Below are 27,831 nucleotides of genomic sequence, written 5' to 3' on the forward strand. Positions count from 1 at the left end.
TCAGGTGCACCACAGAAAATGGCCAGGCACCATCTCCTAGAAATCCAAAATGTGGCCTGACAATTATCTTGAGAGGCCCAAAATATGGACCCCAAAGTTTGAGCCCAATTGAAGCTTGTTTTCGGCCCAAACAGCCCATTATTATGTTACTCCAATATGTGTGTTCAATCGGCATACGAGGCTTCTCACAAATAAGCCTCTTTAGGGGAAGTGTTGTCTAGGAAGCACATGGGCACCCCCTAGGCAAAGCTATGGCACATGAGACTTGGCATATGAGTGAGATAGGGATGCAAATCCTCTCCAAGGAAGATCTTCTTTTCTCTCTCTCAGCCCGTGGACGTAGCCAACACTACATTGGTGAACCACGTTAAATCTGTGTGTTCTTTATTGTTTTTTGTGTTCATTATTTGTTCTTTTTCACATCCGCTATAAGATAGCTCTTCTCCTTCAATTAGCAATTGATACTCACCTCTAAGTAATCTTCATGGAAGTCGTTTATCTCTAGTGAATCTTCTTAACTCTATTGATCCATGCTTCATATCTCTAGTTTTGTAATATAATTTGAAATTCCTATCACTAAATGATTACAACATATATATTTTTTTTTTTGAGGGGATTACAACATATATATGATGTGTATTATTAAGTAATGAATTGTTAAATTTCAAAAGAATCCTTTAAACCAAAAGAAGAGAACAAATTAAGAAAAGAAAAAAACAATTGTGCACATTGTTTACATTTCTCAATTCATTTTACTCTCAATTTCCTTCCCATCTCCCGATTCTGATCCTTACTCTCTTTAGTTTTAGTTCTTCGTTCTCCTTGTATCCAAGTAAAAAAGAACGGATACCAACAGATTTTCCCCTGACGACATATTAAGGAATCCATGATGATATTGCTATTTCTCGGCACACATCAAGCTTTTGCATGGTCAATGTCTTAATAATCATATATGAACCATTGTGATCATGAGAATATTATTCAACTGCAATAGCTTGTCTTCACAAACTTCTCATGTTTAATGATACCTCAAATATCGAAGTTCAAACGAAGATGAAAAGTAGTATTTCCAGCAAGGTGACTAGAACTTTACTTATCACAATAATGCAATTTTTTTTTGCTTAATACCTAACTCTTGTAGGAAAGTCTTCATCTAAAACAACTGTTTTGCAAGCTCGTACTACAACAATATAGTCGTATTTTTTATTTTATAAAGCAACATATTTTAGAAGCCATGATAGAGCTTTCACTACAAAAGTCATCACTTACTAGAATCACCTACTAAATGGTCATCACTTAAATCATCCTTTAATCTGACATGCTTTGCCATGTCCACATGTCTGGTAATTATGTATCCTAATTAGAGAGGTTCTCCTTAACCAAAGCACAGACCCATTTCATATGTCCTATAAAGATACATATAAATCCATTTCAGATCTTCCCAATGATGGTTTCCCTCTATTCACCTACTTAAATCACCTACTAAATAGGCTATACGAGGTCATAGTAACACTAAACAACAATGTACACTAGCATAAGGGACTTCCCTTATTTCTTCTCTTTCATTCTCACTTGTCGGACATTACTTAGAACTAAACTTAAAATGGCCTACAAGTGGAGAATAGACATATATCTTTCCTCTGACAACCATAGCCGTTTCTTCGTGTCATGGGAGATATTCATGTCAAGAATCTGTATACCCTAAGTCCTTCATGGAAAACAACTTGTTCATCACCTTCTTCAAATTAGAAGAATGATTAACATATCATCAACATAAAGGAGAAAATTAATAAAAATCTCCCACTACAAATCAACCACAAAGTGGTATGATGTTGTCTTTGATAATCATAATCCTTCATATAGTATTATATTTGTACTTTTTGTACAAAAGTCGTGAAACTTTCTTACAAAAGCTCTAATATAACCGACACACCATCCACCTGAAATTCTTAGATGTAAATTATTTTCATGTCTTCAATTTCTAAATCAATATATGCTTCCATGCCAAGGACAAATCGGGTTGAGGACATTTTCACCCAAGAGAAAAGACTTCTTCAAAGCCAATTCCCTTCTTTTAACTAAACCCCTTCAGAGCTAGCCTTGCTTTATTTCTTTCCTAGTTCTACCAAATCAGATGCGTGGTTATCATGCAATAATCATATATCAGGTTGCATGGATTTCATCTTCTTTCTCAAAAATAAACCTCTTCATAGGATTCTAGCTTCTAGGACTTGAATCTCGTCAAAGGGAGATGTCGCAGCCCGATCAAGTTGGGCAATGCCACCCGATCGGGCAAGGAGAAAGTCTTAGCACGGGCCTTAGAAGCAGGCCGCCCGATGAGCTCGACGGGTTCGTCCGATCAGGCGTGATCACCGAATCACGACCGGACGACCAGCGCCCCATCGGGCTCGAGAAGAATTTAGGTTTGGGGAAATTGACCGCCCGATCTAGCGGTGGGTATTTTGACGCGAGTAGGCGATTTTGAGTTGGGTTATAATATGTTATTTCTATATTGTTTTAAGTTTTCATTAGTGCGAGAAACACATCAATTCCTAAAGAGAGAAAAAAACTTCTCTCTCTATACCCATGGACGTAGCCAACACTCTCTTGGTGAACCAAATTAAATCTGTGTTCTTTATTATTTTATGTGTTTAGTGTTTTTTTTCTCACATCCGTTATAATTATAACAAATTGGTATTAGAGCTTTGGTTTCTGATCTGAATGGGAAACAGGTCTAGGATGAATGTGAAACTCGATAAATTCACTGGGAGATAGAGTTTCAGTTTGTGGCAAATCAAGATGGAAGCAACAAGGATTGTGGGCATCGTTGGCAAAGAAGTCATCGGATTCAGTTAACGTTGAGATGGTCGTTCTGGAGGAGAAGGCACATTTAACGATTATGTTGTGTCTTGCTAACGACATCATCACTGAAGTCGCAGAGGAGGAAACCACATCTGGTCTGTGATTAAAATTTGAGAGTTTGTACATGATAAAATCTCTAGCCAACAAGTTGCTTTTGAAGCAACGTCAGCGCATGAATGAAGGTACACCTCTTAGAGATCACCTAAATCAATTAAATATGTTTTCGTTAGAAATGCGTAATATTGATGTTAAGGTGGAGAATGAGAATTATGCTTTAATTCTACTTGTTTCTTTACCATTGTCATATGAGAATTTTGTGCAATATTTTATTATTGGTATAGATTTTGTGTCCCTATAACAGATTAGATCATCTCTTCATACTAGGGAATTACGCCATAAGGCATCTGGTAGTATAGGTATATATGATCAAGCTTCTAGATTAGTGGCCAGTAGTAATAAATGACATGAAAATTCTGACAAAAAGAATTTCAGAATATTCGGAAATTTTAAAGAGGGTCCTAAACCTAATTATATCTTGTAAGGAGAAGAGGCATTGGAAGAAGGAATGTCCTAAGAAAAAGCATCAGGAAAATAAATCTGGTCTAGTTCTGCTGCTGTTGCAACACAAAATTCGAATTCTAAGGATGGTCTTGCTTTAGTTGCTAATGACCAAACACATTGCACTGATAAGTGATTTTAGATTCTGGAGCATCGTATCATATGAGTCCTCGTAGGGAGTGGTTTACTACTTATGAGAAGGTAGATGGGGGTAATATTTCAATAGCTAAGAGTGCATTCTCCAAGACAGTTGGAATTGGCTCTATTAAGATTCGGCCACATGATGGTATATTCTGCACATTGAAGAATCTTAGGCATGTTCCATAGATGACCAAGAAATTGATTTCGCTTAGTATGTTAGACAATAAGGGGTTCAGTTTCAGAGGTGGGGGTGAAGTTGTGTAGGTCATCAAAGGTTCAAAGGATGTGTTGAGGGAGTCAATGTGGCACTTTGTACGTTTTGCAAGGTTCTACTCTTTCAAGCTCGGTTGTTGTTGCTTCACCTTAAATTCTGAAGGAGGAGATAACAAAGCTATGGAACATAAGACTTGGGCATATGAGTGAGATAGGGATGCAAATCCTCTCCAAGGAAGATCTTCTGTTCTCTCGCTCTCTCGTTCTGCTCGTGGACATAGCCAACACTATGGTGGTGAACCACATTAAATCTTTGTGTTCTTTATTATTTTTTGTGTTCATTATTTGTTCTTTTTCACATCCACTATAACATAGCTCTTCTCCTTCTATTATCAATTGATACACCTCTAAGTAATCTTCATGGAAGTCGTTTATCTCTAGTGAATCTTCTTAACCCTAGTGTCAATGCTTCATTAATTTGTGATGTGTTCCTCTTGCTTACTATTATCATCATCACCAATATATTAAATTGTGTTTACTTCTCTCTCATTAACATAATCACATCTAGAATAGCAAATGGATTTTGTCGATTCTTAATTAAACATTATTCACCTTTTGTAAATTATCCAACGGTTTGGTCTTCAGAAAAAGGAAACGCGTCTACTTCGAATAAGTTTTCTGTAGTCCATCAAACATGATAACTTATAATTGCACTCATCTTGTGGATAGCCAACAAAGATACATATTTTGGTTTTTCTATTAAGCTTGGACCTCTTGTCCTTTGGGACATCAACGATTGCTCTACCCAGCACCTTCTATGATTTATTTTTCTCCATGAAGAGATCAATTTTGTGGCGCATCTCCATCGAGTAATCAACAAATAGCAACACTTACTAAGATAACGTTGCATGTGACAACATTGAACAAATTATATTAATAGTTGTTCTATTCATTCTCTACGCAAGATCACAAATTTGTTGAGGTGCTTTTAAATGGCTAAAGTTGAAATAATCCATTGGCCTTTAAAGAACAATTGTCAAGAGTGGTAGACTTCGGCAAAGAAATTGTTGCTTATTAATTAATCAAGATGTACTTTAAACCAATTAGAGCGATAATTAATAGTTTTGAGGGTGAGCCACCACATTATTTACACAATAATTTCTTTTCGATTACTATTAACAGACATGTTAAATCACTCTTAAAAAGTGTCCAATATATAATATATATTACAGATTGTGGACTAAAGCTAATAAATGAAATTCTCCGGTAACGTAATGGATTCAAATAAAGTCTAATATAAAAGAAAAACATCCATATAAGTTTTAGGTTCTAGTTTTGTACTTTGTATAAAAAGTAATGTTATGTTCTCACTTATGTATTTTCTGAAAGATTCTACATGCCTACAATAAATTTCTAGCACTGCGAAAGTACGATAACTAGAGTGTTTCTCTCTCTAGAATTCCCTCTGCCATGGCGAGGAATTCTAAAGTCCAAGTTAATTCTAGCAATCAAAAACCAAAAGATCCAGTATCTGATTCAAATGCAAAGAAGACAAGATCGATGGATGAAACCTTGGTGTCAATGCTATGGATTTTCAATTGGAGGAAAAAACTGAGGAAGAAATTCGAGCAGTGCAGCAATCTATGCAATCTCATAGAATGTTCTCGGAGTGGTTATGAGCTGTTCACACCTCTGAGGAATACTGTAAAGAGAAGTGTAGTTGCTGATAGGAGTATGCGTAGAGTTAATCCGATTCCAATTTTGCAAATGTCTGATAATGAGGTAGATTCTGATCCATCTGGTTATGGTGATAATGTCTGTAATGTGAAAAATCTGGTTAAAATTGATTTAGAAGATGTACAATCTGAAGTAGATTTTTGGAATTCCTCTATTATTTTCTATGTCGTTGGGGCTAGTCCTCCTCCATATGTTATGGAAGGTTTTATTAGAAGAATTTGGAAAAACAATGGAGTGGATAAAGTAGCATTGTTGAAGAATGGAGTTTATATAGTGCGTTTTTTGTCAATGGAAAAGAAGGACTATGTCTTGACTGGTTCTGTTCCTTTCTTTGACAATAAACCGGTGATTGTGAGAGCATGGGAACAGGACATGGATGTTACGAAGGACCAATTTGATTTCATTCCTACTTGGATACAGCTGCGATTAGATTTTAAATACTGGAGTGAGAGGTGCTTAAACAAATTGGTGAGCTCTCTAGGGAAGTTTGTTAAGGTTGATACAGCAACAGCAAAGAGGGAGAAGTTACAGTATGCTCGTGTGATGGTTGAGGTTAAAATTCATCTGATCAACTAAGTTTTATTAATGAGAATGGTGAAGAGGTTGTAATTGATGTGTCTTATGAATGGAAACGAGTTCTGTGTGTAAGAAAATGGGCCATGTGGCAAAGGTGTGTAATAGAGGAGTGAAGAGGCAAGTTTGGAAGGCAAAGGAGGTTAGAGTGCAACCAGTGGTGCAAAGGGAAGTAATGAATGAAGCTGAAACAGAATTTCAGAGGGTTACTCAATCAGCAAGAAGAAGTATACAGCCTGCTGGTCCCGTCAGTGTCAATAATTCCTTCACGGTTTTGAATGAAATCATAGAAGACCAAGTGATGGTAGGGACAGTGCCATGTGAGGCAGATAAAGGAGAGGGCGCCCCCCTCCTGAGGCAAATGGATAGTATTTTGATCTGGAATGTTCAGGGGATAAACAGCTTGATGAAGCAGAAGGAAGTAAAGAAGATGATTAATATAAGATCCCTTGGAATGGTTAGTCTCATTGAGACTAAGGTGAAAGCCAAAAATATGGGTAAGATGTATCAAAACTTGTTTGCAGGTTGGTGTTTCTATTCCAATTCCTCCTTTCATTCTGGTGGAAGACTAACTTTATCTTGGACTCCACTGAGTTTTCAGGTGGATATTAGATGGATTAGTGCTCAACTAATAAACTGCTTCAACTAATTCACTGCTTTGTAAAGCCTGCTGGGGCTATAGATGGGTTCTGCTGTTCTTTTATATATGCATTTAATAATGCAGGAGATAGAGACATACTCAGAGTGTGGGTTGAGTTGATGGAAATAGCAGACAATATGGATGTTCCTTGGATGGTAGGAGGTGATTTTAACTGTGTTTTGAATAAAGAGGAAAGGGTGGGTTCTACTATTAGAGATAATGAAATGATCTCTTTTCGAAGATGTGTTACTTAATGTGGATTGGATGACATTAAATCCAATGGCTGTTATTACACATGGAATAACAAACAGCAAGCAAGTGACAAAGTTTTCTCAAAATTGGATAGAGTTATGGGAAATGAGAAATGGACTGACAAGTTCCCTACAGCTGAAGCCATGTTTGTGAATGAGGGGATTTTTTATCATACACCAGGAGTTCATGAGGGGGTCACAAGCAACAAAACTCCCTTCAAATACTTTCATATGTGGAGTATGGTGGAAGAATTCAAAGCGAAGGTGTAGAGAGTCTGGAGTGTGAATATAAATGAATGTGCCACGTTTAAGTTTGTGCAAAAGCTGAAGCTAGTGAAACACATGTAAAAAAAGAGATGAATAGAGAAGGTTTTTCTCAAATTCATATATGTGATACTAAGGCTAGTATAGCCATGAAAGATGCTCAGAATGCACTGCAACTAAATCCTACTAGCATTCAAGCTAGTGATCTTGAGTAGAAGTTAGCTCTGGAGTATAAACAGGTGCATTCAAAATATGATCTTTTCTTTAGCACAAGAGTAAACTCGCCTGGGTTAAATCACGAGATGAGAACTCAAAGATGTTCCATAATGCTATTAAAGCTAGAAGATTGCAAAATAGTGTCTATGGGATAGCAGATATGAATGGTCAATGGGTTGAAAGTGTTGAAGAGGTGAACAAGGCTTTTTTACAGTATTACATAGTCCCCTGGGTACTTCTAGAGAAAGTAGAAGCACAATACAGCAAGAAGTGGTTCTAGCAGGTCCTGTGTTCCTGTGTTGAATGAGGATCATAGGAATGCCCTCATGGTTCCTTTGACCCCGGCTGAAGATTTTGGGACGGGCTGGGGACGCTTTTTAGAAAGGAGCCACGTACCCACTTGTTTAATGAACTTTGAGAGGCCCAAATTCATTTTTTTAGGGTTTTAGATTTTCGAAATTCCCAAATTCTCTCTACTACTCATATGAACTGCGAAGTGCTTCGTCGCCTCGCCGTCGGTTTCTTCTCGACTCGTTTATTCTCTTTTCTTCGTGGTTTTCTTCGCTGGTTCTTCTCTTGGAAGCTCGACTCGTAAGTCATCGGTTTTCTTCTCCTTGGTAGCTCAACTTGCCTGATTTCTTCTCTCACTAGCCTAGGTGAGCTTCTCTCTACTTTCGGATTCTAGGGTTTCAACTTTTCGCATGTAAAATGTTGGGTCTGTTTTTCTTGCTTTTTATTTTCATTTTTTCTGTTTTTGTTTGGTTTTTTTTTTAGGAAGAAAGGCAGTAAGTTAGTGTCTAGTGAATTAGTGTTATTAGATTATTTAGTTTACTTCAATGTTGAAAGTTGAATTGTTGTTGTGTTCTGTTGAATTGTTGTGTTGTTGAATTGTTGATTGTTGTGTTGAATGTGTTTATTAGGAAAAATATGACATCCCAATCTCAACAATAAAGTACTAATATTGGTAGCAGCACGGATAGTGGGTCTGGTCTGGGTCCATTAGCGTCGAATCAACGCAAAGTGAGGGTTTTCCTCCATTGTGGATGTTTGTAACAAGACTTGAAAAACAAGGGGCGGTTGGTGGAACATGCAAATATCGATGTAATTTTTGTAATGAAAATCGAACATCTAGTTATTCTAGAGTTAGAGTCCCTTTGCTTCAAATTAAGGGTCAAGGAATTGCATGTTGTAAGAAAGTGTCTCGTATTGATAAACTTGAAATGCAAAAACGATGATGAATTTGAGAATAAGAAACGATTCGGGCCCTAGGGAAGTTCCTTTGCCTAGTGAATCTCTTTCTCATTTGGACTCCGATTCTACATTCAAGAAAAGAAAGTCTGAAAATCACCTATTACTAGATGTTTTGGGATTGAAATAGGGATCAATTGGATCAAGAAATTGCAAGGATGTTTTACACAGGAGGGTTGCCATTTAATCTTGCTAGGAATCCACACTATATGAGGGTTACTTTTCTGCCACCATAATATAGGAGGTTACAAACCTCCTGGTTACAACAAGCTTAGAACTACATTACTTGTACAAGAAAAAGCTAATGTAGAGAGGCTTATGATACCATTGAAATCAACTTGGAGAGAAAAAGGGGTAACAATTGTGACTGATGGATGGAGTGATCCAACAAGAAAACCTCTCATTAATTTCATGGCTACTTCTGGTAATGGTCCAATCTTTCTTAAAGCTGTGAATTGTTTTGGTGAAGTGAAAGATAAGTATTTTAGCTAATCTTATGAAAGAAGTCATTCAAGAAGTAGGCCATCAAAATGTTGTGCAAATCATAACTGACAATGCAGCAAATTGCAAAGGGGCGGGGAGCTCATTGAGAGTGAGTTTCCTCACATTTATTGGACACCATGTGTTGTTCATACCCTTAATCTTGCTTTGAAGAATATTTGTGCGGCAAGGAATGTGAATAGCAATCATGAAACTTATGAAGAATGTAGTTGGATCACTGAAATCCATGGGGATGACTTTCAAATTGAAAATTTCATCATGAACCACAACATGAGATTGGCCATGTTCCAGATGTTTTCTCCTCTTAAGTTGCTTTCCGTGGCCGATACTCGCTTTGCCTCCATTATTGTGATGCTTAAGAGATTTAAGCTCATCAAACGAGGTCTTCAAGCCATGGTTATAAGTGATGAGTGGACTTCTTATAGAGAAGAAGACATAGGGAAGGCAAACTTTGTGAAGGAGAAGATTGTGAATGATGATTGGTGGGACAAACTTTCTTACATTGTTGATTTCACAAGGCCTATCTATGACATGATTAGGCATTGTGACACCGATAAACCATGCCTTCACTTAGTGTTGTGGGATTCTATGATTGAACAAGTGAAGCTTGAGATTTACAAGAAAGAATGTCGTCCTCATTCGGAGTTTAGTCCCTTTTTTCATGTGGTTTATGAAATCTTGGTAGCTCGTTGGGCAAAAAGCAACACTCCTCTCCATTGTTTAGCCCACTCCTTGAACCCGAGGTATATATTCTTTGGATTCTTTTTATCTTTTATATTTAACACAAATTTATAATCTTTTTTTTAAATATTGAAGGTTCTATAGTGATGAATGGCTACTTGGAGCTCCATCTAGAGTTGCTCCTCATAGAGATGGTGAAGTATCTCGAGAAAGAATGAAGTGCTTTCGTAGATTATTTGCACTTAGTGATGATGTTGGTAAAGTAATGGATGAATATGCACTATTCTCTATGAAGAGTGGACCTTTTGAGGATTTAACTTGTATTAAAGGATGCATTCTATGGATCCTAAGAGTTGGTGGGCAAACTTTGGAGCTCAAACTCCTCTCCTCCAATCTTTGGCATTTAAAGTGCTTGGGCAACCTACTTCATCATCTTGTAGTGAGAGAAATTGAGTACATATTCCTTCATTCACTCACTTAGGAGGAACAAGCTAAATCCAAGTCGTGCACAAGATTTGGTTTTCATCCACAACTATCTTCGCCTTTTATCAAGGAATTCCAAAGAATATTAGGAGCTTTATACAAAGATGTGGGATATTGGTGGAGATGCATTTGATTCATTGGAGGATGTAGCGGAACTTTCACTAGATGAACCGGATTCAGAAAATGAGTTGCTCCTTGAAGATTGATGTGTTGCGGTGTTGCCTTATCTAAGCTTTATCTACTTTAAGACATTAAATTTAATTGTTGTTTTAAAGTATTTTTAACTTTGAACTATTTATGTATGGATGTTTAATTTAGTTAAATTTTTTTTTTTTGCCGAATCCATGCCGTACCAGTTTTTTGCAATTTTGATTTTGCCGTTTTCCATCCCCATACCCGTTTCCGTGCAACATAGTTTATAAATGCATTACTAAGCTATTATGCTTTAGACTGAGTCAAGTTCTCCCTGAGATCATTGCTGCAAATCAGGGTGCTTTCATAAAGGGTGGATTCATTGCTCATATTATCTTGATATGTCAAGATATTGTCAAAACTTATGGGAAGAAAGGAACTTCCCCTGGATGCATTATGAAGATGGATCTGAAAAAAACATATCATCCACTTGATTGGTGTTTCATTGAAGATCTACTAAATGCTTTGAAGTTTGCTGAAAATTTTGTAGAGATGGTGATGGAATGTGTAAAAACTCTCAATTTCTCTTTGATGATTAATGGGTCATTAGTGGGTTTTTTCAAGGGGAAGAGGGTTCTTAGACAAGGAGACCCTCTCTCTCCTTTGTTATTTGTGATAACTGATATGTATGGAGTATTATCGCAGAACCATGAAGAGAGTTGGAGAGAGAGATGATTTCAAATTCCATCCAAGATGCACTGGGGTCAAATTAAATCACCTATGTTTTCGTGATGATATTATCACGTGCAGTAAAGGTGATTTCAAATCTGTACTATGTATGTTGCAAGGGTTTGCACACTTCTCGAAGACAGCTAATAAGCAGAAAACTGAAATGTACACAGTAGGAGTCAGTCGAGCAGCAGGAAGTACAAAGATTATTGAATGTGTTTGGATTCAGCTTGGGTAAATTTCCTTTGAGATATGGGATTCCCATTTGTCATAAGAGGATAAGTGCTAAAGATTGTGATAGCCTGATTGAAAAAATGATTGCTAGAATCAGATGCTGGAGCAGTAGGCATCTGTCTTATCAAGGAAGGCTTTGCTTGCTAAACTCAGTTTTGATGAGTTTACATGTACACTGGGCACAAATCTTGATTGTGCCAAGGAAAATTTTGAAGACGTTAATAAAATTTGCAGAGCTTATCAGTGGAGTGGTGAGTATTACAGTCAGAAAGTTGGAAATGTGAAGTGGAAGAAAGTCCATAGCACTAAAGGAGAGGGAGGTCTGGGTGTGAGAGACACTATGGTATGGAATCAAGCTGCTCTAGGAAGATATGTTTGGGCTATTGCTACAAAAAAAGACAACCTCTGGATAAGATGGGGCCATGAAGTTTATGTTAAAGAGGAAGAGTGGTGGGAATATAAACCACCTCAACACTGCAGCTGGTATTGGAAAATAGTATGCCTAGCTAAAGATCAAATGAAGATGAAGTTCTCTTTTCAGCAGATCACTAACATGACAGAGTACTCTATTCACGATGTTTACAAAAAGATGATTGAAGTTCATCCTGCTGTTCCTTGGCATGGATTTGTATGGAGTAGAATTAATGTACCAAAGCACAGATTCTTGTGGTGGTTGATGATGTTGGACAGATTGAACACAGCTGATAGATTAAACAATGTGGGAGTGATTGATGATCCTGCTTGTCTGTTGTGTGGGAATGAAAGAGAGACTCACAATCACTTATTTTTTTCATGCCCTTTCAGTAAGGTTGTAATTAGGAGCTGTGTGAGATGGCTGAATTTGAGCTGTCAGGATAGATCAATTCAAGGATTGATCTTGATGGTGAACAACAGTGGAGGTTACAAATTCAGGCGACAAGTGAAAAGTGTTGTGATTTGTGCTACTGCCTATCAGATATGGTGGGCCAGGAATGATGTTCTATGGAATAGTAAACTAGCAATGCTGTATAAACATGTATAGAATCTATGTGTTGTGCCAAAAAAAAGTCTCTAGAAGTGATAGAATGTGATTAAGGACCTGTTCGGCAATAGCTTTTGCACTAGCTTTTAGTGTTTTGACTAAGTCAAAACACTAATTAAGTGTTTGGCATAGTAGAGGTTGGAGTAGCTATTGGAGTTTCAAAGCTTTTGGATAGCTTTTCCCAAACGTTATAAGTATTTTATAGCGTTCAGTTTCTGTAAGTAGCTTTCTATTTTTTTTTATTTTTTTTTTTCAAAGGAAAAAATTCCACTATTTAAGGATTAAAATTTGGGATTAATAAAATATCATATATTCAGGATAAAAATTTCAGATTAACAGAAAAAAATCCCACTCTTTAAGGATAAAAAATCCCACTTTCTTTTTTAGGGAAAAATCCCACTTTCTCATTTTTATCAAAGATAAATTTTTTTATCAACTAACTCTCTTGTTTTCGTTCGGCTTATATTTTTTAACGTTGATTAGTATACTAATATGGCTGCAAGATACGTAGATGGCTTGGTGCATTATATTCTCATTAATATTTTTATATTATTCATGGTTATGTTAGATACGTAGATGACTTCATCTAATAACAAAGAAGGAACGAATGAGGTATTTAAGTGGACTGATGAGGACACTGTCATCTTAGTATGAACCATATAGTAATTAATCATATAATTATAATTAATATTATAATTAAAAAATATGTTATTTTTATCATATATAAGCATAACAGCTACTTTTACCGAACACTTATATTGTAAACAGCTACTTTTACAGCTAAGAGCTAACAGCTACTAGCCGACAGCTAACAGCTGACAGCTACTCCAACAGCCAACAGCTACCTAACAGTTACTTTTGCCGAACATTCCCTAAGAGAGTTTACTCTTGATTATAATTAGTTCTCTTGGTGTAGGTTGTAAAGTTTGGGCTTGAAATGTAACTCTTAATGACTTAGCAAAAAAAAAAAAATTGTAGCCATTGTAACTATTCAAAGTTTGAACCATTCAAATATTTTTTTTTTGAGGGGAATGAACCATTCAAAAAAAAATTATTTTGAGGGGAATGAACCATTCAAATTTAATTGGTAATGTTATCTGTTCATTTGTTAAGCTTTGGAAACTTATTTTAAAAAAATTAAAAATTTGATAAAAATTGGTATAATTAATAAGATTTATACTTGTGATCAACAAAAATTATTAGTCTCGCACCATCTCAGTCATTCATATTATGATAATCATACACATCTTTTTTCCAAAAGAGGTATTACTATTTTGAGAACTAAATATAATATTATAATAGAAAAACATTTTTAGATTAATTATGTAGTCACATAAATCAATGTTTGGTAAATCTTTCCTTTATTTTATTCCTATTTTCCTTTGTTTAGATACTTGCGCATAGCACGGACATAAACTAATCCTAATAAATTAAAAAAGTTTTGATTTTTTCCTCCCCTAGAGGCTTTTAAGAATTATTTATGGTCCAAGTTGAATATGTTTTCATCATTGACATCTATTATAATGTTGTATAATTTCCAATTAATCAATAAATATTAATTTAAAATTAACAAGCGAGAGACACACTACACTAATTAAATCAAATTACCCCTAAAAAGAATTATTAAATCAATTTTGAAAAATAAAAATAAATTAGACAAGTAAATTCACTCCAAGATGTCAGCCTCAATTAGAGATAGGGGCAAAACCGTCCTACCAACTAATAAAGCAAATCCTCTTGGCTCTTTGTCTCTTTCACAATATATTTTCATTTTTATCTTATTTTTTAAACATTTTATTAAAAAATTAAAAAATGCAAAAAAAGTAACGTTCCCCGCCACCTCCCTCCCCTCTGATAGGCTGACACCCAAACCGGCATAAACCAACACAGCATTCTCTCACTCACACTTTCCTTTTTCTTTTTGCATCCCAAAAATATCAACAAAACCCTAGAAAAGCAATCAATCAACAACCGCAAAACAAATAAAAATCATCTAACATAAGCTCATTCATTATCGTTTTTTATTTTAATTTTCAATTTTTTAGAAAGCAAAAACAAAAATATAAAAATAAAAAGAAGATAATTTTCGGTTTTCTATTGTCAGTTTTAAAATTGACACACATTCTTTGTTCCATAATACTCCCTTTATTCTCTATTAGTTTACCTGTATTTCTTTTAAGGATGTCCCTTATTAGTTTACCCCTGTCTTTCTTTTTTTTTTTGATATTTTTGAGATGAGAGTACAAACTTTTCATCACACATATATTTAACTTTAAAGTATAAATAATCTTTTCTCTCTCTTTCTACGCTCCACAATACTATTCCTTTTGATGATTAAAAAAAGTAAACTAATAAAGGACGGAGGGAGTAAATGATGGAGTGCAAAATTTAATAAACATCACTCCCGAAAGTTAAAAATCACAAAATATCCTTTTCATGATTAAAAGGAGAAGAGAAAAACAAATTACACAAATTTATGCCTACTCTTATCATTTTATCACTTTTTTCTATTTTGAGATATATTTCACTTATTTTAAAATATTATAAAATAGTAAATAATATATTTTCATATGACTTTTGTATTCATAAAATCAAAAACTAAAAACCGATAATCATATCGAACGAGCACTAACGGGTAAGATTAGTACTAAAGACTTGAAATCGAATCTCATCAACTACCTACATCATTAGGCTTAGTCGCATTTCCAACACTAATAATTAATACAAAATTGAGAAGCAAACATACCAGTAAGATCAGCAAGCAAAGCTCTACAAGGACCTTGAGTAGTATTATTAGCAACATCAAGCAACCAAAAGCCAATAACAAAAACAACAATCGCCATCGGTCGTTTTCTCTCTCCTCCATCAACTTTATCCCCCATCAAAAACCCAATATCAGCGGAGAATCCAACAATTGAAACAGCAGCAATGATCATGGCAGCACCAGCAAGAATAAAAGGGCGACGACGGCCATAGCGACTAGTAGAGCGGTCACTAATATGGCCGACTAAAGGCTGGACGATGAAACCAGAGACAGGACCACAAAGCCAAATGATACTAGCAAAAGCATGAGGGATGCCTAACTCTTGAACGTAAGGAGTTAGGAGAGAGAGTTGTAAGGCCCAACCGAATTGTATGCCACCTGCAACGGATGTTACTTTTAAGAGCTTTTTTAGTGGGACTCGGGCGGGCCGGGTTGGAGGAGGTTGTGGAGGACGAGGTGGTGGTGGTCGGGTTGTGGGACGAGGTTGACGGCTTGAGTGGGTTTGTCGTCGGGGTTTTGTAATTGTTTCTCTGGTGATCTCTGTTTTATTTTGGTCCTGGCCTGTCATATTTTTTTTTTTTGGGTTTTTGGAATGTGGAGTGGGAGAGTGAAGAGAGAGAAAAAGGTGGCAAAGAATTTTGAAGGTGGCGTAGAGGTTCAACTAAATTTTTTTTTTTTTTTTTTTTTTTAGTTGTGGGGGAGAAGGGAATAAGTTTTTTTTTTGGTTGTGTTTTGTGAATTGTGAATGAAGGGAATGGGTGCGGTTTTGCTGGAAAGTGGAAAATGGCTGTCGCTTGAGTTTGAGTGAATCTCGGGAGGATGAAAATCATGAAATGAATATTGAATAGTAGTAGTAATCGGGGACTCTCGGGTACATAATGACATGATTTAATAGATAGACTAGTGTTTAGGTCCGAGCGATGCCTCGAAGTTTTTCTGTACTATAATTTAGTAATAATTAAATAAATTATTTCATACTCATTTAAAAAGTTATGTCATTCATTATATAGATTTCGAAAGTTCTCTTTTCATACATCATCATTAATTTTGATTAAATAAGCAATAATAGTATAATAGAGTGATGGTTATATCTCTTTCTTTCATACTTGAGGTTGTGGGATCGAATGTTCATGTATGTTTTTTTTACTATATGAGAAAGACGTGGATAGAATGTTACTCATTAAGGGATTGTGACACATGGCACACATACATTCTAAGGAACGCTTCTTAATGTATTAGACGCAGATGCAGCCTAGGCCCATATTTAGTACAGACTTATGATCAAATTTTGTTTATAGTATTACTGTAAATATAAGGGTAGTACTGTAGTGGTCAACACTGCTCTTCAAATGGTATCATGCTTACATAATTAATTTTAATGAACATGCAATTTTTTTATTTTTAAGGATGCAAGGGATATGTTTAATAACATTAACTAATTACAAACACATATTTGTAATTTTGTGGAAACATGGATCACTAAGAGACGTTAGATTAGATGGTGATTCTTTGAAAACCCTTACATAAGGTCAAGGGTTCGAGCCTAGGCTTCAGCATGATTCTTTTTTAAATAATGACCACTTGACTTTGTTGGTCAACAGACGCGTAGCAAAATTCCGGTGGTAGGAGGAGGGTGCCACGTGGCAGTTACGCACGCCTTTTAATATATTTATATAGATTACCAATTCTCAGGCCTCGTTTGGTTTACTTGGAAAGTAATTTTCCATGGGAATTTACATTTCATGGAAAATTCTTTTCCTTGTTAATTTTCTAGGAATTAGACAAAATTGTCTGGTTGACACCTTAGGAAATTGTATTTCTTAGGAAATTACTCACTAAGGGGGGCTTGGTGAGTGATTTCCCATGTTTCATGGGAAATTCTATTTCCCTTGGAATTTCTATTTCCTATGCTTCTCTCATTTCCCTCCAACCAAACACAACACCCATAATGTATTTCCTAGGAATTTGTATTTTCAAGGAAAATAGCTTCCAACCAAACAACACCTTAATAGAATTATATTAATAAGAAATTAATATTAATGATTAGTTGGATTTTATCTTAGATTAAATTTTATTAATAGTGAATAATTTATCTGATAGGTTAACCAAGTTTTATATGTAATCGGGGTGATGTAGTTGGTATATTTGGTGAATTGGATAATTCAGTTGTACTTGTTAGTTACTTCCCCATTTTTTCATTGTTGCATTATGTTTTGTACAAGAGTTTAGAAAATGTCATTTTCAAACTTTTGGATGGTACTGTTTGACCATTTTAATGTTTGAAGCGAAAAAGTGAAAAAAAAAATGTATTTTTTATGGAAAAAGAGAAGCAAATATTAACCTGCGTTTTTAAATAAATGCAACAATTTGACTTTCACACTTGTCAATACAACAATTTATCTCGAATTATGTATTTGCTAATGTTATAAAAAGTTGAAATATGAAAATATTCATTGAAATAAATCCAACAATTTATGTGATCATTTTTGTTGTTTTCATATATTAGTAAAAAAAAAAAACAATCAAGGTTTTTTTCTTCTTTCTTTTTCGTGCCCTCATTTGAAAATCCGTGGTAAGAAGAATTTCCTATATACTGCACACAGGGTCCCTCATCCAGATGCCCAACAAACCCCCAACCCCTCCCGACCCCCCCCCCCCCCCACTACAACATTGAAATTTTCACTACTACGAAAATTTTAACCTTGGTCTCTCATGTGTGAGATGGGAAGTCATATCATTATACTCAACGGTCCTTGATAAAAAATATGATCAAAGTGATATGTGGAATAGTGCAAAAGTCAAGTACTCCAAACAAGAAAAGTTTAAACAATGTAATAACTAAAAAAAACAACCATTTAAGAAATATATATTCAATTAGAAGAAACGAAGGGAGTATTCAGTATTCCTTTCTTAACTTTTGCGGATGACACAATGATTTTTGCAAAAGCTAAAGTAGAAAGTTGTCATGCTATAAAATCTATACTTAACAAGTACTGCTCAATGTCAGGCCAACTTGTCAATTTCCATAAATCTGCCTTTCAATGTACTTCTAATACCCCAACAGAACTATTAAGTGTTTTTCAGAATATTCTCCAGATGGAAAATTCTCTATCACTAGGTAACTATTTGGGTTGCCCAATCATTAGTAGCAAGGTCCCAAATGCAACTTTTAGTTCAATTCAAGAAAAAGTCTCCTCTCAACTTTCTAAGTGGAGAGCCAATTCTCTATCTCAAGCGGGTAGAACTATTTTAATTCAGTCTAATTTAGCTTCTAAAGCTAGCTTTCAAATGCAAAGTTTTACCCTCCCTCCTTATATCCTCTCTTCTCTAGATAAAAACTATAGGAATTTTCTTTGTAATAAAGATCCGAATTCTAAAGCTCCCAATTTGATAGGTTGGGATAAGATTTGTACACCTAAAAAATTTGGAGGATTAGGGTTGAGAAAAGCTAAAATTAATAACTTAGCTTTTCAGTTTAAACTTAGCTTCTTTGGAAAATTATTAGGATGCCTAATAACCTATGGGTCAAACTTGTTAAGCGAAATTATTTAAAACAAGACACCTTATTCACTTATAAAACTAAAGCTAATGTATCGTGGCAGTGGCGTAAACTTATGACGCTTCATTCGCCTTTCAAACAAGGTCTTAGATGGATTGTGGGAAATGGGGAGATTATCTCGTTTTGGAATGATAATTGGGTGTTTAATTACCCTCTTAAAAATAAGTACTCCCCTATTACTGGGTAAGAGGAGTTGAAGGTTAGCTTCTTCATTATAGATGCTGCTCAATGGAATAAAGATCTTCTCTTAAATTATGTTCCGATAATAAATATAGTGAAGGATATTCTTAAAAAATTTCTCCTTATAATAGAATGGCAGATAGAATATTTTGGGGTCTTACTGCAGATGGAGAATATTCGGTTAAATCAGGTGCTGCTCTGCTTCAAGGGTATGGACTAGATCCGCCCAACCAGGTTAGTTATGCTTGGATTTGGGGTTTGTCCATTCCACCCAAGATTAGATTCTTTTTGTGGAAAATTTGTTAGAAGGGTCTCCCTACTAAAAAGCGGTTAGAAATGAGTCATGTTTTCCTTCCTTTAGAATGTGTTTTTTGTAACTTTCACTCTGAAGATGACCATCACTTATTTCTTGACTGTCCTTTTATGCATGATGTTTTAGAAGTAGTTAATGGCAATGGGGTTTTTTCTCCTCTTCCTCCTAATATTAATGATCTCTCTTTTACATAGTACTTTGTCAATCTCAAGTCTTGTTTGACTCTTAAGAACCTCAATTTCTATGTTGTTGTTTGGTGGCCGGTTTATTTGGTATGCTAGAAATTGTATCACATTTCGTCAAGAAAGTCTCTCGCCAGACAAACTAGGGGCTATGATTAAAGCTTATATGCATAATCTAGATTGTTCTTTTTCTAATCTTTCCCATTTGGGTTATAGTCTTCAAGGTATTAAAGAAGCTAAAAAACATAGGCCTAATATTATTAGGTCCCCCCTCCTCTTGATTTTGTTAAACTTAATTTTGATGGTTCTAAGTTACAGAATGGCAGTACAGCTTATGGTTTTGTTATTAGAGATGCTATGGGGAATCTTTTGCTTAGTGGTGCTAATGCCATTGCTGATAATAATTCTATTTTAGTTGCTGAGGTCTGGGGTCTTAGAGAAGGTGTTAGGGGTGCTCTCCTTCTAGGGGCTAATAATATTACTATTGAGGGTGATAATCTCTCGGTTATTCAAGCTATCAAAATAATTTGGAAAATTCCTTGATCTATTCATGCTCTTATCAATGATACAACGGATGATTGGAGAAAATTTGATAAGTATAATGTTCAGCATGTTTTTAGAGAGGCTAATTTTGCAGTCGACTGGATGGCACATCATGGTCATTCCATTACCAATCTCTGTTATTGGTTTGAATCTCCTAATATTGTTTTTTCCAAGATCATCCGTAAGGATGCTTTAGGGTGGCCTGTTATGTAGGATCCTCCCTAGTTTCTTTCTTTCTGGCTAAAAAATAATAAAAAATATATACTTTCTCCTTTTATAAATTATTTTTTTTGTTTTTTTTAATATTTGTCAATCTACATTTTATGTTATTAAAATACATTTCATTTTATATTAATGAATTATGGTAAATGTTTGACATTCTTTATATACTCATTGACATAAATTAAACAACATATTTTTCAAAAGAATTTAACAGACTCTCTTTACTTTCACTAGTAGAAAAACGTTGATTTGTGTCTCCTAAATTACGTTGCACAATAGATAAATCGACGCAGAAGTGGAGGAGTGCATCATGTGCGTCGGACATTCACAGAATCTGACACAAATTATGTTTTATATGCATCGAATATATCACACATTCGATGCAAAAATTTAAAGTAAATGGGTGCAAGATTATGTGCATCGGACCCCAATCAATGTTTGACGCAAATTATAAAAGTCAATTTTACGTCGAATGTAAGTTAAATGTGACGGATTTCTTATTATCGTGTGTTAAATTACATTTGGGCCTTATTTAGGATACGATTCGCGTCGGACCATAATGTCCGTGCTGTGCACATTCGCTTCCCCTTTCAAAATATTATCTCAAACGCTACCAATTTCGTTCAAACCCGCTAACCCACCTGTCACTCTCTTTGATAAAATTAGTTTATAATTAAACTTGTGGTGTTGAAGTAAAAGGATTTCAATATTGGGTTAGAGGAGCCCAAACCTTATAGCTTTTCCTATGAAAATCTTCATTAAACCAACCTATCAAAAAACCCAACTCATTATTGGATCCTTAATGGGATAACCTATAAATACCCTCTATTACACAATTTCCCACACATTAAACACATTTTATTTTCTCTGCTTTCCTCCCCAATTCTTTCGGCCCTGTCCTCTTTTTCTTCTTCTCTCTCCCTCGCCTCCGTCGCTCGACTGCCTGACCACTGGATCACCGCCGCCCAGCAGCAACAGCGCTGCTGACCAGCAGCAATCAACATTCCCCCTCGGTTGCTACGAGTTTCTCTCATCTTTTCTTTGGTTATTTTCTTCCTCCTCAAGTTTTATTTAATGCAAAGTTTATGTTTTTAAAGTTTGTTTTAATATCTTTATGATTAAAAGTTATAGTTTGATGATTTAAATATAAATCTAAAAGTAAGAGAGAGAGTCTCTAGCCCTAAGCCCTCTTCTATCAGTTCCTTAAGAAACCCTAGTTTTTCGGAAAAAGTCTGAAATCCTCCTAACTTCCGTTTTCAATCATGGTTAATCTTGTACTTTAATTAGCTTACAAATTGTCTTTCCTTCAATAAATCTTTTCTTCTCAAGAATATTATTGCTTCCAATTGGTAAATTTCAGTCTATGCCTAATGTAATTAGGGCTATTTCTGCAAGCGTGTATAGAGTTCAAACCCCAAAAATTCAGTTTTGCAAAGTAAATCTGTATTAAAGGTGGAGTGATTTTTGCTTCTTTAGCTAAATCATAGTTAATCTTTTGTCATTATGGTTGAGGTGGCTCAATTTTAGGGGCTTTAAGTACAAATTAGATGTTAGGGCTAGGGTTTCTCTGAAGAGAGAAGTGATGGTTCGAATTCTCTTTTGTGATTGGGCAGTGAGGAAATTTCTTGAAAAGCAGTCATGATCTTGATAACCGAGCTATGATATGCTCTTGAGAAAAGCAATAGATCATCAACAAGCATAAGGTGCGTAAGCTAAATTCTTTTACATTTAGGGTGAAAGTTGAAGTCAGGATTATCACTAAGCTCGGCCAGGCATCTACTTAGATATTTCATGTTTAAGGCAAACAAAACTAGAGAGAGATGGTCCCCTTGTCTAAGACTTTTCTTAGCTGAAAAAAAGAAGATGGAATACCATTCAATAGAATTGAACATGAGACACTTCTCACACAAGCAATTATATATCCAACTAACAGAAGTATTAGGAAATCCAAGCTCAGTCAAAACACTTTCCATGAAAGACCATTCCACATAATCATAAGCTTTTTTATGTCAACTTTATTAATGACATATCATAGATAAATATGAGCTCTAGTATAATCTCTAATCAACTCTGAGCAGAATTAACAACTTCATGCATCACCAAATTACATCTTATGAGTGAGAATTTTAGAAATAATTTTGTACATGATAGTACAACAAGTCTAAATTCTTAGCATGGATGGCTTAATCAACTTTAGGAACCACTGACAGTTGCATTGATAGTGAATAAAAGATTTTTGAAAAAATTCTAAGATTTTTTCATACACATCATGTTTGATCACAACCCAAAATTTCTTGAAAAATAAGGGGAAATATTAATTGATTAGTTATTTTATGCTCAATCTTCACAATGTTATAAGAAGGAAAGAAAAAACAATGGAAAATTTCACTCCCCTACTTGGTTATCTTTTGATAGTATCCTTGTAATCACCATGCACAAAAAAAAAAGAAAAAATTGTATGTTTTTCGACATTGGCTACATCTAAATTCACTTGTGCTCTAGAAAATTTCATTCCTAGACATCGCTCAAACAATGCCCCCAGTTGATGCAGATCTTTGATCGTCCAAAATAAAGGAAGGAGGTGTGGAGTAGGAGCCTTGAGAAGGTGGATGAGAGCTGATGAGTTAGTGTAAATATGAAGATAGTGAATACCATGAAAACATGACCACTTAAGAGCATGAAGGCACGCCAAGACTTCATCTTGGAGAGCATTTCGAGTAGAAAGGTGTTGTCCTGCAGAGGAATTTTTTGAACCATTCAGTAAACACCATGCAATTCCAATATGATGAATCAGTTTGTTCAAGGAGTGATAAGTGCGTTTCTAGCAACCTTTATGGAGTCCTTTTAACTCATTTTGATCCTTTTTCTCCATTTTCTTCCCTTTTTCTTCTCTCTTTCCCCATCTATTTCATTCACTTGATCATTCTTGATCATAGTGACATTTGCTAGATTTTCAGTCATTTTTTTACCGAATTTCTAGTACATTTGCTTTCACCCTGTTTTATTATGCTCATAATAAGGTGGAACTACCTAAGATGGCTACAAGTTGTAGAGTCGAAAAAGAAAGCAATAAAAATATAGCACATGTTAAGAACTGCTGCGCTTACACCATGCCCCATGTCTGCTCGCACAAAGGAGCACATTGTAAAATAGAATCTTGTACAGAGAACTTTAAATTTTAAACCAAAAATTGGATGAAGGTAATTCCAATTTCAGGTGAAATCTTGTTTCGATAGCTTTCCAATGACTGGTCATAAGCTTGATTTGGATCTAAAACGAAAAAGTTATGCGCATTTTAAGTTGAATTTCCGACCAGAGCAGAAAAGTTGGTGCACCCGCACCAGGTAATGAGGTGCGCCCGCATAAAAATGGTGCCCCGCACCACTTGTTGAGGTGCACCCGCACCACTTGCTGAGGTGCACCTACACCTTTCGACATATTGTTGCACTTTGAGATCACTGTGTTTGGAGCACCCGCACCTGTTTGTGTCATGCGCTCGCACCATTTATGTTCAGTCAAAAATTGTCAAGCCTCGTGCCTAATTATAAACAGTAAGGATGTTTTCGTTTTGATGGATGCTTTATTCTATAGTTTAGAGAGGATTATTAGGGTTCACTTTAGAGAGAAAAATATTTTGACCTATTCTTAGATTTGAGATCCATAGATTAAAGTTGTTAATTTTCTACACTTTCAAGGTAACTTTCATCAATTTAATTTCAAAGTTTTCAAATTTATTGATCTTTTATATTATCAATCTCTCCTTTTTCATAGTACTAGTTCTCTTTTATTATAGTTTCCTATTTGTTTATTTTCATTAGATTAATTGTCTCTTAATCATGCTTAGCCTTAGATTAGTTATAAATTTCATGATTTTATGCTTAGAATCCATGATTTGTAGGTAGTGTCCTATCTAGGGTTAGGATGAAAGTATGAATTAGGGTTTACATGTATTATTAATGTGATTGTGATGATCTAAAAATGATTATTGATCTTGGTGTTTTGAGGCCTTAGGATAGATATTGATCACATTTATGCTTTGGTATTTTGATTTCAAATGTTCTTGATCGAATTTTGAACTCTTTTATCATCCCCATAAATTAACTTAATTTTTATGCCAAGATATTGGGTAGAATATAAGGGGATTCTTATTAGGGGTTTTTCGAATTTATTGAATCTCGTAATCAATTGACTAAAGACCATTCGAGAGAGGATTTAGTTGATTGATTAAGCGATTATTCTTGAGTACCATTCGAGAGAGGACTCGAGTATTAGAAGAAAACTAAACCTTGAATAATCGTTGCATTTGAATCACATTTACATTAATGATTGTTGTCCATTCGGATTCATACTAGTAACCTTAACTCTATTAGCTCAATGAGAGCAAGTAAAAGAAAACTCAGCTTTTCCTTAATTCATCAAATAAATACTCCTCAATAAAGCTTCTACCAAACCTTGATATTAGCTCAATGAGAGCAAGTAAAAGAAAACTCAGCTTTTCAAGTTATCATCTCATCCTCTGTTCAATTGTGAATTACTACTCTCATTTTTTTCATCATCACTCATCGTCGGTGGTACTTTTGGGTTCTCCGACCACCGCCGGTATCGCATACCGCCATCGCATGCTATAGTCGTTTGTTCTTGCTTCCTTCTCTCTCCTCCTTGTGGTTATTAATTGTTCAATCTGTGATGTTGCAATGTGTTGCTGCTGTTGTCGGTGTTCGACCGAAATTCCGGCACCGTCGCTGCTGCTATACAATTCGTGTCGCTCGTTTGTTGTTTTTCTCTCTCCTCTGTTTTGGTATGGTGTTGCCGCCACTGTTCCGTGGGTTGTTGCTGGGTTGTACGGTCTTGTCAAGGGTTGTGCCGCCGTAATTGCTGGTGGTGTTGTCCAAATCAATTGGTTTTCTCCTTGAATCGTTATATTAGTGTGGTAAGCTATTGTTTCACTTCTTCCTTTTCAGTATATATGTTCTTTGATTCATAAAAACCCCAAAATTGAAATGATGTATTGAGTTGATGAAACTACCTTAGAATCAGATGGCAACTTTGATAAATGACCTTGTAAATCAGTTTTGTTATGGTTACATTTTCAAACTAAAGTCTCTAGTAGTAAGTTAATTAGATGTGGTCTCAATTATAATTCGATTGGTATAAATTTTGGGCTAAGTCTTACTTTCATTTGATTAATTTGAACTTATTTTTATGCTTTCAATTGTTAAATGATTTCTACTTATATAGCTAAACTTGTCATGGATTTACAAAAAAGGAAACTCAGCTTTGACATCATAATTTAGATCTTTGTTAAGTTAGCTTATTAAAATCAGTTTTTAGTATATGAAGAAAGGGGGATCAATAAGATTATAGATTCTTTCATTGAGAAGTTTTAGTATTGAGGATGGGAATTGGAACTAAGCTTAAGAGATTTAAGTCAATTAGTACTCTTTGAAGGATGGTAATTAAATAAGATTAGTCTGAGGATTATTGTTGATTATGCTATTTTTGTTTGAGGTGATTATTGTGGAGTTCAAACTGGATTGGAGATGGAATTATGATGCGGAGAGGTTTCGTGTTATTATTCTTAAATTTATCTTGAAGTGATTATCGTATCGAGGTAACTTTTATGTTCAGCAAAATTCATTTAAATGCCCGTGTGTGTTTGTGGTCTTTTGATATCGTATTATCAATTATAGTCATGGCCATGGTTATAGATGCATTTACATGCGTGAGTTATGGAACTATATTGATTAATATAAAGTATGTTTGATTTAGTTATTGGAATTGTTCGGAAACTATAAAGTATTCTAGAAATGTGATTTGAGTGTGATAATGAGAAAATGTTTTCAAAATGGTTTTAGTTGGCTTAGTTTATGAACTGAGATGAATAGTGGGCAAGGTACAGGTGGAGTAAAATCATTCGTATATGAGTTAAGACCAGATAAGGTCGAGTATTATGTTAAGTTCTGTTATAAGCCTGTACTTGCCAGCGATTTGTGTTAAGTAATTGAGTTATGCCAGCGATATATTTAAAAGATGAATTATTTTCGAACAATTACCAAGTTGTTTCTGATATGGAAAATGTTTACGAACCATTATCGAATGGATACCAAGTTGACCGTTCCTCCAAATGCATTAGATAAAATGAAAAAATCTAAAGAGGTGATTGACGTCTTCATTATCTTGATGGAAAAAGGGGCATAGATAATTTGAAACAATGCCTTTTGTAGCAAGATTTATTTTAAGAGGAAAGGCAATTTTTCCCCAATTTACAAAGAACGAGCTTGCATTTTGGTTGGATAAGCAAGTGCCAAATTTTCTTGAAAAAGGAATAATTAGAAGGGACGAAGATCGAATGTTTCTTGAGAAGCAAGTAGGCATAACCTGATTTAATAGAATAATTCCCTGAAGCTTAATAATTCCAAGCTAAAAAGTCATCTTAACTAGAGGTAGGTAACTCCATCCAAAGAATGGCTTAAGCATCATCAAACATTAATACATAGATGTTCTACTAGACTTACCGACTTTTCTTAAATAAAGATTGATATACCATATTTTCAAAATAAAAATAACACAACACCTTAACTAGTTTACTCGCTGTTTTGCCCGAATTTAAGCCAAATATTTTCTGCGATATCCAATTTGAGCTATCTATGCGTAGCTTGATCACGAACGCGATCCCTATATTCACGTATGTGCAAATTTCCGATGCGATTATCACTATTGTGATATATAAAAGATTCATCGGTGTTTTGTCGCCGGCTTGAGGATGGGAGAAAATCTTGGTCATAATCCTGAGGATCTTAACGAAGAGAGTACTAATCTCGTTCATCTTCAGTTATCATGTTACGTATTATGCAAGTAAACATTATTTTTCCTAACATATATTTATCACGAGCTAGTGTCGGTTGACGAATTATTGCAAAAAGAGCTTGTAATACTCCAAATGCACGTTCCACATCCTTTCGTTTGCTCTCTTGCTTTTGGGCAAAAATGCTTTCCTTCTCATTCAATGGAAGAGATATTGTGGGAATAAATGTGGCCCGTTGAGGATATATACCATCAGTTAGGTAATAACCCATGTCGTACTGGTGGCCGTTGATAACAAAGTTTATTGGAGGTGCATGACCTTCAAATACATCATTAAATATTGGAGAACTTTCAAGAACATTTATATCATTGCACCTACATGGTGTTCCAAAGAAAGCATGCCATATCCTTAAATTACATGATGCAATAGCTTCGAGAATTAAAGTCGGTTTACCAGCTCTTCCCAAATAGAGTCCTTTAAATTGTAGTGGACAATTTTCCATCGCCAATGCATGCAATCAATAGAACCCATCATTCCCGGAAATTAAATCCTCTTTCCTCACCTGCATATAACAATCTTGTAAAATTTGTTTCACTAGGTTCTTAAGTATTCGTCACCGAACTCGGCAACCACACCCTCAACAAATGTTGTAGTGAATCTCTAGTAAGAGAGCCACTTATTTTAAGATAATCGTCCACTGAATCTGCTAATGTGGCATATGCTAATAACCTTATAGCTGCAGTGCACTTTAGCAATGCTGATGCACCAAGTCTCCCTGT

The 27,831-nt window shown here is 35.2% G+C and overlaps 2 protein-coding genes across 5 annotated transcripts in view; both read right to left on the bottom strand.

Annotated features, from left to right (window-relative positions):
* LOC104908070 (sucrose transport protein SUC4) overlaps positions 1–16,090 on the bottom strand; it is a 37,949-nt gene extending 21,859 nt beyond the window's left edge. For all 4 annotated transcript variants that reach the window (XR_007275704.2, XM_057394612.1, XM_010697138.4 and 1 more), the window contains exon 1: positions 15,231–16,090. Coding sequence is in view for 3 of the 4 variants with exons in the window: in XM_057394612.1 (XP_057250595.1) it covers positions 15,231–15,816 (586 nt within the window). In the remaining variant the exon portion in view is untranslated. The remainder of the gene's footprint in view (positions 1–15,230) is intronic.
* A 10,969-nt stretch (positions 16,091–27,059) lies between these two features.
* On the bottom strand, positions 27,060–27,554 carry LOC104908075 (uncharacterized). Its single transcript, XM_010697144.1, has one exon. The coding sequence runs from the start codon at positions 27,552–27,554 to the stop codon at positions 27,060–27,062; it is 495 nt and encodes a 164-aa protein (XP_010695446.1).
* Between the last annotated feature and the right edge of the window lie 277 nt (positions 27,555–27,831).

This window comes from Beta vulgaris, chromosome 1 (assembly GCF_026745355.1).
Source record: "Beta vulgaris subsp. vulgaris cultivar EL10 chromosome 1, EL10.2, whole genome shotgun sequence".
NCBI classification, from domain to species: Eukaryota; Viridiplantae; Streptophyta; class Magnoliopsida; order Caryophyllales; family Amaranthaceae; genus Beta; species Beta vulgaris.

Bases quoted from the DNA above. Each gene is read 5' to 3' on its own strand.
- LOC104908075 (XM_010697144.1), bottom strand. From the start codon at position 27,554: ATGGAAAATTGTCCACTACAATTTAAAGGACTCTATTTGGGAAGAGCT.